The sequence below is a fragment of the Diceros bicornis genome, chromosome 7 (genome assembly GCF_020826845.1).
Source record: "Diceros bicornis minor isolate mBicDic1 chromosome 7, mDicBic1.mat.cur, whole genome shotgun sequence".
Lineage (NCBI taxonomy): Eukaryota > Metazoa > Chordata > Mammalia > Perissodactyla > Rhinocerotidae > Diceros > Diceros bicornis.
The window spans coordinates 56,648,661-56,661,536 of NC_080746.1; the positions used below are offsets into that span (position 1 = coordinate 56,648,661).

Genomic DNA, 12,876 nt, shown 5'->3' on the forward strand with positions numbered 1-12,876 from the left:
AAATCCCCTAATTACCAGCTATGAGTCCTTGAGCAAGCCAGCCTCCAACAGGGCCCCCAACAATCCCTGCCAGGCAGAAGTGATGGCCTGCCACTTCCAAGATTAGGTTATAAAAGACACTGTGGCTTCCATCTTGGTCACTCTTTCTCAGGTCATTTGCTCTGGGTGAAGCTGGCTACCATGTCATGAACAGCCCAAGGGAGAGGCTCATGTGGTGAGGAACTGAGGCCTCTTGCCAGCAGCCACATATGTGAACTTGGAAACCCCAGCTGTCCCTATGGATTAGGAATATGGGTGCTGCTTACCTGGTGGTTCTGGTTCAAGGTCTCCATAAGATTGCAATCAAGATCTCAGCAGCAGCTGCAGTCATCTGAGGGTTTGATTGGGGCTGGAGGATCAGCTTCCCAGATAGCTTACTCACTCAGCTGTTGGCAAGAGGCCTCAGTTCCTCACCATATGAGCCTCTCCATAGGGTTGCTTGAGTGTCCTCATGACAAGGCAGCTGGCTTCCTCCAGAGTGAGTGATCCAAAGAGAGCAAGCACAAGCCACAGTGTCTTTTATGATTTAGCCTTGGAAATCACACATTGTCATTTCTGCAAAATTCTACAGTTTCACAGATCAGTCCTGATACAGTGCAGGAGGGGATTACACAGGAGGTGGGGATCATGGGGGCCAACTTGGAGACTGACTACCACAGAAGGAAAGATTAAATGATCAACTTTGAACATGTTATATTTAAGACACCTCAGAGACATCCAAGTGTAGATGACAAGAAGGCAATTGGAAATATGAGTCTGGAGCTCAGAAGAGAGGTCTAAGCTAGAGATCTAAATTTGGAAACTCAACATATTTAAAGCCATGGAGATGAGTATGATCGCCTAATGAGAGTAGGCAGAGAAGAGAGAGCCTCAGCCTTTTGGAACTTCAACACTTACTGTTTTTATTTTAAATTTACAGTTACAATTTAATCTAATCTTTTATGATAAAAACTTGAAAATAAATAAAATTAGAAAGATAAAACAAATACCCATGTACCCACTACCCAGAACAACAAATGTCAATACTCTTTCTCATTTGTCTCATATATTTTCCTTGGCTTTTAAACCACTACTCAATCCAATTTCCTTGCTTGACTTCTATATTGATTAGATGTCTTTTAGTTGGTTAGCTTTTGCTGACGAACTACCCCAAGGACTTAGTGGATTAAAACAACAAGTATTTATATAGCTCACAATTCTGCAAGTCAACAATTTGTGCTGAGCTCAGCTGAGTTGTTCTTCTGGTCTTGGCTAGGTTCATTCATGGGTTGAGGTCAGCTGCCAAGTTGTCTGGGAGCTGGATAGCCTCTGCTGGGGTGGCTCATCTCTGGTCCATGTGGTCTCTTGTCTTGTAGCAGGCTAGCTCACGTTTATTCACATGGGTGGCAGGACAGGATTTCAAGAAAAAAAGCCAAAACGTGCAAGGCATCCTGAGGCTTAGGCATAGAACTCATACCGTGCCTCTGCTGCGTTCCATTGGCCAAAAATGTCACAAGACCAGTTCAGATTTAAGAGGAGGAGGAATAGTCTCCATCTTTCAATGAAGGGAGCTGCAAAGTCACAGTTCAAAGAATATGGATTCAGGGAGGATTAAAGGATTGTGACAATTAAAGGATTAATCTACCACAGTTCACTCTCTGACCATAATTATTCACATTCCTCCCACGAGCAAAATATGCTTACTCCATTCCAGGACCCCCAAAAGTCTCTTGCAGTTATGTCATCAGGCTCTGAGTCTAGGATCTTATCATCTACATCAGGTTTGTATGTGACTTGATGAACGTTGTTCTTCCTGATCTTGACACCTATGAATTAAAAAGACAAGTTATTTGCCCCCCACATATCTTGTATACAATGTGACAGAGGCAGGATAAATTCAATAGACATTTCCGTTCAAGAAGGAGAAGCATAAGAGGCACGTAGTCATCCTAAACATAGCAGTTCTGGACTCCAGCTGGACAAAGGTGGCAAGTTTCCCTATCCTGGCAGAGGGAATATTCCTTGCTCAAGCCTAGGTTCTACTTCCTGGGAGTGGCTCCCTAGTTCATTGATCTCTGTGCTATTTGGCTCCACCCTCTGGACCATCCTTCCTTATCCATCACCTTCCTTGGCTACTTTTGAAGAAGTGGCCTTTGTTGGCAGCTGAGTAGCAATCTGAATTATCTCAGTATCTTTTAGTCCAGGCTGTTGGTACTTTTACTTGTATAACTCATTTAAAAATTTTGTGTATTTTCTATGTACCTTATTGTAGTCTACTCCATACTCCAAATGACACATTCACAATTGTTTTTGAGACATCTCTTTCAATTTTATCACTGCTATTTTGGATTTAAGCTTCTGTGGATATTGCTTTTAAGATTCCAAGAAGTCTTTTGGTCTAGATGTCTACTAGACATCACTTTAATTCTTTCAGAGGTCTTTATAAACTGTGTTACAGCCACATCTTTGATGTCATTCACATCTCCAGGCTGTATTCTCCTGTAGAAACTTTTGCTTTCTAGAAAGCCTCAGAATGAAAAAAATTTCATTTTTTAACCTAGTAAGTCCTGCCCCTCTCTGTTCTCTCTAAGTTCTTTTTGCAAGCAGGCCAGTTCTTTCTTTAGCTCATACCTCTTTTCCTGTTTTAAGGTTATCACACACAGCTAGGAGCACCCAACTGACACTTCTGACATTCTGTCTAGAGATCTTCTTAGCCAAAACAAAAGTTTTAAGCATTTTCCCCCATCTTCCAAGTTACCATAGGCAACACTTTTGTCAATTGTTTTGCCACTGTAAATCACAGATTACCATTTTTCCAGCCTCCGGTAACAATTTCCTCACCATTTTTCCAGACTTCACTGTTTGCTTGCCGTTTTTCCAATCTCTACCCATCCATGATCCCAAAGCCAATGCCCCAAATTTGGGGGTTTTGTAAAGGTATTATTTCACTTTCAGACACCAATTTCTGTAACAGTCAACTTTTGCTGCAAAACAAACTACCCCAACACTTAGCGGCTTAAAACAACAAATATTTATCTATCTCACAGTTCTGCAGTTTGGCAATAGAGACTGAAGTCAGCTGGCTGGTTCTTTTGCTCTTAGCTGGGTTCACTTATCAGATGGAGGTCAGCAGCCAAGTTGACTGGGTGCTGGTTAGTTTGGGATGGCCTCAGCTGGATTGGCTGAGCTCTGTCTCATGTGGCTTCCATACTCCAGCAGTCTAGCCCAGACTTGTTCACACGGTTGCCTGGACAGAGTTCCAAAAGAGAGGGACAAAGCATGCAAGGCATCTTGAGGCCTAGGCTCAGAACTGGCACACTGTCCCCTCTGCTGCCTTGTATAGGCTAAAAAAAGTAATAAGGCCTTCTCAGATTCAAGGCAAGGGGAAATTGACTCTACCTCAGGAGCAAAGCGTATGGATACAGGGAGGAATGAGGATCATCACTATCTTTACAATCACTGTATCTCCTCAGAGATGAATTTGGTGTGCATCCTTCCCTTCCATACCTTTATAATTATATAAGATATATATATATACACACACACACACACAAAATATATATAGTATTTTTTCTGTCAGTTTTATATATTTTTAAATGCATGACTTTATATATTCTAAAGGATTTGTGTAATGTAAATGTAAGATAAAAAGAATAAGACACTTTTGTACTTACCACTCAGAGAAAGAAATGGAATTTTACCAATACATTTTAAACTCCCTGTGTGCCCCTCCTAACCAAACATTCATTTCTCACCTGGACTGTGCAATGGCTTCCTAACTGGACTTTCTACCTCTGATCTTGCTTCCTCCAAACGGTTCTACTCGCTGTAGTCAGAGTGATCTTTAAAAAACAAATCTAATCACATCATTCCTCTGCTTAACACTGTTCAGTTGCTTCCCATTGACCGTAGGATAAAACCAAACTTACTAATAGAATAGGTCCTTCATCATCTGGCTCCCGTTTATACTTCATGCCTCCTTTCTGCCATCCATCTCTCAGCGCGCCATGCTTTTTCTCAAAACTGATCATTGGGTTTTGGCCAAAGAAAGTGACTTCCATAGTTCCCTGTACCTACTCCTACATGGCACTTATCACTATTTTTATTGGATATTTACTTGTCTTTCTCCATTGCTTGGCTATAAGGGCTCTGATGGCAGGGACGCCATCTAGCTCCTCTGCTGTATCTCTAGGTGCCAAGCATAGCACCTGGCACCATAAATGCTCAGTAATGGTTGAATGAATGCATGAACGAATGAATCTGGGGCTCTGGGAACAAAAAGAAGCTCCACAGAAAGCTCCTAGTCTAGGTGGAGAACAGATATATACATTGATAAATCAATCCCTGCTAAGCAAACAGCCAATGTGTAACAAGGATGGTGGATTTGAGTTGGCTTCTAAGTTCCACCAGGGGGCACTATAGGAATGCCTCAGATTTCTCCTAAAAAATCATGTTATTTCCTTGGAAAGACCCTACCTATCTTGAAATGTGATTTTCAAAGGTGGTGGTGGTTGTTTTGTGTTTGAATAAACTCCCTATTAAGTTCACTCAAGAGAGCTATATATGAGCCATCTGTGAGTCTGAAGGACTGAAGTAACCCCTGTCGGTGTCTACTTTATACCTGTAGTAGTTCTTCAACTCGGAATCATCACAAGAGCTTTCAAAAACATGATTTAATTTATCTTCCACATCAACTATTGGGAGCCAGAATATGGATTGTTATTATTATTTCCATCTTAAAGATAACCTTAGGGTCAAGAGGTAAAGTAATTTTCCCAAGGAATCACAGCTGGTAAATACCTAAGCAGGGACTTGAATCTGTCTTCCAAATACAAATGTATTCATTCACTAAAAATATATTGAGTTCCAGACTCTGTAAAAGATGATAGAGATTCAAAAGCCTGTCCTTCAAATTTAATGTCCTGGAAGCAAACACTGTCAAAGCTGGAGGGAACTTTGGAAATCACCTAGTGAAGTGTTCTCAGCTTAGACGTGCATGAGAATCCCCTCAAGAGCCTGTTAAACATGCAGATTCCTGGGATTTGCCTCCTCCTCACCTACATTTTGATTCAATGACTCTGGGTGGGGCTCTGGAAGCTGAATTTTTCATGAAAACATCCATGCTTCCCCCCATGATTCTGATGCAGATGGACTGTGGACCACACTTGTAGAAACATCAGTCTATTGGTTTAATCCTTTCATAACACAGAGGAGAAAACTGAGAAGTGAGCAGAAGTGAGTTCCCCAGAAACTCTCCCTGCTCGTAGTAAGGGAGGCAGACCCAGGAACTGATAATGAGCAAACTGAAGTAATGACACAGCAGAAAGAGCACTCAACTGAGAGTTGGAGACCCTGGGTTCACCTTCAGGCTTTACCATCTTGCTGCTGAATCACTTAACCCCAATGAACGACAGTTTTCTCAACTGTAAAATGCAGAATAATACATACCTCATAGGCTTATTGTGAGGGAACAAGAGATAAATGGTATAAAAGATTTGGCAGAGGCCTGGCACATAGAGGACCCTTGATCGAGAGACTGAGTGATGGGATTATTTTGAATGTTCTTTCTGCTCCATTTATTCTATTTTTAAAAATGAGTTCCTACTATCGACAAGCACTCTGGTAGGCACAGTCCTGCCTACATGAAACTTATGATCTAGTGGAGTGGATAACCATTAATTGTAGAAATAAGGAATTATAATGGTAATAAATGCTACCAAGGGAAAATACGGGGAGTGTTTTGAATAATATGGGGATTGGAACCTAGTCTGCAGACAAATAAAAGGTCCTTGAGGAAATGACTCAAAGGATGAGTAGGAGTTAGTCAGAAATTACACATGAATCAGGAAAGAGCTTGGCAGGAGCAGGACATGAAAAGGCCACAGGTCAGTGTGGCTGGCACGGAGTGAGCAAGGGAGAGTGGCATGACGTGAAGCTGATGATGATGATTATTTCTGGAAAAGCCTTTCTCTTTTCTTGCCTTGATATTTATTTCAAAAGTTTGATCTTTTCCTTGACGCTTTTATTTCTACTTCAATTTTCTTTCCCTTTTGCACTAAAAAGCCTAATAATAATAGTAACAGTTCTTCAAAGCTAATATACATTTTTTAGTTTTCGACATTCAGAAATAGGGATTGTCTAATAACACAGGTCACAAAACAAATAAACAAAAAACCTTGCTAAATACCAAATAGGAACATAAGGTGAGCCCTCACAAATTTAGCTGTGCTAGGAAAATATTTATTCTATTTCCACATAGTTATTTGTACTTGTAACATAATTTAGTTAAATTTTAGTTTGTTTTTAGTTATACTTGGAACCCTGTTGTTACGTAGAGTGACTTCAAAAATTCTTTTCTGTTGCAGAATTAAAACAAAATATTATAGTGGAGGAAGTTCTGGTTGTAGGAAGATGTCTTGCCATTGAATGCAGTATAAAACCTGGACAGAGTGCCTGGAGTAGGCATTTGAGGACCCTGAAAAGTAAATGATAGCAGGTAGATTGGGGGAAAAGACCAGGATTTGAAACACTGCTGAACTGGCAGTGAGTTTCCCCTTTTCAATCCTCCATAGCACCAAACCTGGAAGTGGGCCCAGGATAGGACTGGGAAAGCTGCAGGAGAAGCCCTCTAGCTCTGGCTCAAGGAGGGGGAAAGAGGACTCCTCACATTGAGGTGGGGGGACATCCCACATTCTCCTGTCTTTTGTTCTCTGTTCTCCTGCACCCCTCCCCCCAGGCAATCCACAGTGGTGGCCACAATGGCAGTGGTGGTAGTGAAGGCCTATGGCTACCTAAAACTTTGAGTTATCTTATGTATTACATCTACAGTCATTGCAACTTTATCAAATAATGCTGTAATTTTTCCTTTCAACAATCCCAACAGGGTTGGGGAAACTCCCAATGATTTTTTTTCTCCCTCTATCCTCCTGCCACTTGGCCCCAGATGCATGCAATCATGAGAAGTACACAGCAGAGCAGGGTAAATGAACCCCTAGGTTTTTGGCCAAAAGACCAAAAAGGGGAGCTTCAGAGGACTGGAAAGTATCAGAGAGATCACAGAGAGGGAGGAGTTCAGGAGAGCAACTCCATAATTCCTGGCCTCACCCCTGAACTGTGCATACATGGATCTGATGCTAAATAGCATACCCTACACTTGAGTACTGAGGTATGGCATAGGCCACTGTCCAGATCCAAGACTGGCCACTGGGTGGTGCACAACTGAGACAGATCTGAATAGCATTGCAAAAGCTTTGAAAGCTGAACTGACATTGGAACCACAACCACAGAAGTCAGGTCAAGACTTTTTTTTTTTAGGCTGAGGAAGATTTGCCCTGAGCTAACATCCGTCACCAATCCTCCTCTTTTTGCTTGAGGAAGATTTGCTCTGAGCTAACATCTGTTGCAAATCTTCCCCCATTTTGTATGTGGGCCACTGCCACATAATGGCCACCAACCAGCGGTGTAGGTCTGCACCTGGGCACCAAACCCAGGCCACAGAAGCAGAGTGTGTCAAACTTAACCACTAGGCCACCAGGGCTGGCCCAGGTCAGGACTTCTAAATCTGACTGGGTCAATTGAATGCTAAAACAAAAATATTACTATTCTCCATAAAATTTAAACAAGATCTAGACACTTATAATATTCAAAATGTCTAGTATTTAATCCAAAATTACTCAACATATGAAGAACCAGGAAAATCTCAATTAGTATGAGAAAAGAAAATCAACAGATGTCAAAGAAGAAATGACACAAATGTTGAAATTGTTGAAGATTGTTATAAAATGCTCCAAGTAGTAAGGGTGAACACTCTTGAAATGAATGGAAAGGTAGCAAGTATCAACAAAGAAATAGAAGATATAAAGAGGAAGCCAATGGAAATGTTAGAACTGAAAGTACAATCACCAAAATAAAAAAATCACTGATGGGGTCAATAGCAGAACAGACATGACAGAGAAAAGAGCCAGTGAACTTGAAAACAGATCCATAGAAATTATCTAATCTGAACAACAGAGAAAAAACATTTTTTAAAAAGTGAACAAAGCCTTAATGACCTGTGAGGCAGTACCTAATTTATGTCATCAGAATTGCAGAAGAAGATTTTGAAAAAGAAGTATTTGAAGAAATAATATATGACTATTTCCCAGATTTGACAAAATAGATAAACCTACAGATTCAAGAATTTCAGTAAATCCCAAAAAGGATAACCTCCCCACCAGAATTCATTCCCACATCATAAATCAAACCTCTGAAAAAGGAGGACAAAGACAAAATTCTTGAAACCAAGCAGAGAAAGATATGCATTGCTTATAGAGGAACAATGATTTCAACGACTATGTACTTCTCTTCAGAAACCATGGAGGCCAGCACAAAAAATAAAATTGAAATAAAGACATTCTCAGACGAAAGAAAAATAAAGGAATTCATTGCCAGCAGACTTGCTCTAAAATAATTGCTAAAGGAATTGAATCAGTGATCAAAAAACTTCCCACAAAGAAAACCCCAGGCCTAAATGGTTTTAATGGTGAATTCCACCAAATGTTTAAAGAAAAATTAACTCCAATCCTTCACAAATTCTTCCAAAATAGACAGAGGAGGAACATTTCCCAGCTCATTCTGTGAGTCCAGTATTATCTTGATGTCAAAACCAGACAAAGACATCATAAGAAAACTACAAACCAACACCCCCTGTTAATATAGATACAAAAATCCTCAACAAAATATTAGCAAATGAATCCAGCAAGATACAAACAAGATTTATCCTAGGAATGCAAGGTTGGTTCAACAAAAAAATCAATCATTGTAACACATCATATTAAGAGAGTAAAGGATAAAAACCACGTGATCATCTCAATACATGCAGAAAACATATTTGACAGATAAAAGCATTCAGTGAACTAGGAACAGACAGGAACTTCCTCAACCTAATTAGGGCATTGACAAAAAACCCACAGTTAATATCATACTTAATGGTGAAAGTCTGAAAGCTTTCCCCCAAGATCTAGAACAAGACAAGGATGTCCTCTCTTGTCACTTCTATTCAACATTATACTGGAGGTTCTAGCCAAGGCAATTAGACAAGAAAAAGTAATAAAAAGCATCCAGATTGGAATGGAAGAAGTAAACTATATTTTCCAATGTTATGATCTTTATATATGAAATCATAAGGAATCCACAAAAAACACTATTAGACATAATAAACAGTTTTAATAAGGTTACAGGATACAAGATCAATATACAAAAATCAATTGTATTTCTATATACTAACAACAAACAATCTGAACATGAAATTAAGGAAACAACTCCATTTACTATTGTATCAAAAACAAAACCATTTATATGAAATGCCCATGTAGGTAAATCCATATATAGATGGAAAGTAGATTAGTGGTTGCCACAGGTGAAGGGGATGGAGAATGACTGCTAATGGATATAGGGTTTCTTTCTGGGGTGAAGAAAATATTCTGGAATTAGATAGCGGTGATGGTTGCACAACTTTGTGAATATACTGAAAACCAATGAATTATACACTTTAAAAATGAGGATTTTATACTATGTGAATTATAACTCAATTTTTAAAAGAAAAAAAACTTATGAATAAGTTTAACAAAGTTATATATAATTTCCTAGCTCTGTCTGCTGAGAGGGAGGACCTGGGAGCAGAGAAAACCCAGTTGCAGTAAGCATACCTAGCACCCAGATCTTGGTTTCTGAATACTCTACTCCACTAAAAGGAACCAGGGCTCATGGGGGAAATGCTCGATTTCAGGACTGGGGCAAGGAAAGTACAAGATGACCTGGAATATCTTGCAAATAACAAAGTATGGAAGTGCTCAAGGAATGAAGGGGACATATCAAAAGGACACAGGAGCCCGATTGAAGAGCTACCACTGGCCAACTCTAGGGCAATTTGAGCATCAAAATAAGCAAAGTAATGGATTATAATCCATTCAATAAAATTCATGAGCCCATACTGATATAAATAAATGAATATGTAAATAAATGAGGCATCTCAAGATCCTTAACTTAATCACACCAGTAAAATCCCTTATGCCATGTAAGGCAACATAGTCACAGGTTTTGAGAATTAGGACCTGGGCATCATTGGGGGGGCCATTATTCTACCTACCACAACCCCCAACCTTCTATGGGCAGAAAGCAGTCTAAGACAACTACTCAGTTACAAACACAGGCCCATGGCCATTCCAACATTCCCGCCGTAAGGGGAAGTGTTATGAGTGTGATGGAGAGGGGAAGTGTTATGAGAGAGTGTGATGGAGAGGAAGCCAGAGTGGAAAGAGACAATTTAACCAATTTTGGTTAAAATAGTTTTCTTTTGCCAATTTTACAAATACATCTAATAATGAGAACACATTGCTAGGCTCCCCCATGCCAGGATCCTGAGGGCTTTGGGAAGGGATTGTGCAAATTAGGGGCCTTGAAGCTTAAGCCTCAAAAATTTCATGGTAAATCTGCCTCAGGTAGCTATTAAGAACACAGCATCTGGATCCACGCTACCTGGGTTCAGGTCCCTGCTCTACACTCAGTGGCTGTGTGTGCTGATTGTGTTGATGTTACAGATTGGGTTCTCTAGAAACGGATGCTAAGATGGAGTTTGGGGTGCAAGGTATTTATTAGGGGTCAACATCTGTGAAAGGGAGAGGCAGCAGGACAGGACAGAGGAAGACGTCAAAGAGGCTTAACAAGCCTTGATCAAGGTGGCAAGAGGGCTAGAGCTAGTGTTTCCTGTCAGAGCTGTCTCATGTTGGGCCTGAATGGCTGGGCCTTTATTCCCTCATCTCACTCAGTCACTGGATGACTATTATTGCCACCTTAAAGACTTCCACTGGATTTTCATTGAGCACAGGCTAAATTTCTGAGTATGACATGCAAAGCCCCTTCACAATCTGACAGTCCCAATCACAAGGAACTTTTCATCATTCCTAGAATTCAAACTGTTTTCCATCTCCAAACTTTGGTACACATGGGTAACTTCTGCCAGGAAAGCCCATCGCTCTCTTGCCTGTTGTCTTCCAGACAATTCCTTTTCATCCTTTTGGACCTGCACGCGCCTCTGTGAAGCCCTCTTCACCACTATGCAGGGACACCAGCGCCCTCCTCAGTGTTGCCATTTCTCGTTGCACAACCCTCAGTTACCCTGATAGCACTTTTTTGTGGTTGTGTGTTTACATATCTGTCTCCCCTTGTGAGTCCAGGGTTGGATGTGCTATTTTTCTGTGTCCTCAGCACAGTAACAGAGGTGCTAAATATCTGTTAAATGAATGAAGGAGGGAACACTGCCTAGCCTGGGAAGGAGGGGAAAAGAATAAGTAGCCTCCGGTATAATAATAACAATATTTTTGTTCCCTTAAGTGACTTTAGGCAGATTGTGTAGAGCAGTTGCCCAGGACCCCAGAGTTTTAGGTTCCATAGCTCTAGATTTGTCATGCACTGACCCTAACGGCCTTCATCCTCCTCACCCCGGGTCAAAATTCTACTCATCCTCCAAGAGGGCTCAGACGTCCAGAATTCAGTGAAGTGTTTTCCTCCCTTCTGCTCTCTCCTCGCTCTTTACCCGCACTGCTGTTACTATAACGCATGATTTACCCTCTTGGATTTCCCCATCAGAATCCAGTGGTGTCTCTGTATTTCCACCCTCTGATCCAAGGGGGTAAATATTTTGGAGACGGCGCGGTACAGCCATAGACCAGTGAATTCATCGCTCACCCATCCCCGCCTCCATTTCCCTAAGTGTGAAATGGGCACAGAGGAACACTTTCCGAGGGCCGTGATTTAGTGGAGGGTGTCAGACCCTGAGGTTGCAGGCGGCCCCCACGCGGTCTGAGGAGCTAAGGGGCAGGAAGCGGGGAGATGGAGAGCGAGAGGAGGCGTCAGAGCCAAGAAGGAGTGGAGGGGCGGGGGCCGAGGCGCCGCGGCCGGGGCGGGGCCGAGGGGCGGGCCGGGCGGGGAGCGGCGGGCGCCTGGCCGGGCTGGACGGTCCGAGGGGACGCGCGGGAGCGCCGGCCATGGGCCCCGCGGCGCGGCTGGCGGCGCTGCTGGCGCTGCTGGCGCTCCGGGCAGCGGACTCGGCAGCGGCCGCGGCGCGCGGGGACACGTTCTCGGCGCTGACCAGCGTGGCGCGCGCCCTGGCGCCCGAGCGCCGGCTGCTGGGGCTGCTGCGGCGCTACCTGCGCGGGGAGGAGGCGCGGCTGCGGGACCTGACCAGGTGAGGGACGGGGGCGGGAGCGACAGAGACGCCAGAGTGCGGGAGACTGAGTCAGAGGGCGAGACTGAGACACCGTGCTACAGGATGGGGTGACTCTGAGGTTCATTGTCATGTTGTGTGGGACCTCAGACCCTGTGTCACACCCTGAGACTGAGACACGGTGGCCCAATGTGACCCCCCCAGACCCATTGTCACCCAGTGTGGGACCCCGAGATACTGTGCCATGGGGTGATGGGGAAACTGAGACTGATTATGACCCTAGAGACGCTGTGTCACACAGGGTGGGGCCTCAGACTCCGTCACACACACACAGTGGCACTCCAGATCCAGCGTCACACAGCGAAGTTGATACACTGTGGGAAAGTGTGGTGGAGTGCCTCTGAAGCCAAGGACCTCACAAGGCACTGTGTCAAGTTGTGTGGGCCCCAGGTCTTGTGTCACAGAGATGCAGAGATACTGCCAGAGTGAGATGCAGAGAATAGTGTGTGATGCTGCAGCCACACATGTCTTGACCATGTGACCCAGTGAACTGGTGTTTAGTATGAGGAGTTGGGTGATGTTCTGTGACCTTGGAGGAGATTTACGCGTCATTGGGACTGGATGGGCAGGACACTATGGATATCATACTCTGCATG

The 12,876-nt window shown here is 42.9% G+C and overlaps 1 protein-coding gene across 1 annotated transcript in view; it reads left to right on the top strand.

The window, feature by feature from the left end:
* Positions 1-12,041: 12,041 nt before the first annotated feature.
* P4HA3 (prolyl 4-hydroxylase subunit alpha 3) overlaps positions 12,042-12,876 on the top strand; it is a 36,919-nt gene continuing 36,084 nt past the window's right edge. The window contains exon 1 of the mRNA XM_058545613.1: positions 12,042-12,241. Coding sequence (XP_058401596.1) covers positions 12,042-12,241 — 200 coding nt within the window. The remainder of the gene's footprint in view (positions 12,242-12,876) is intronic.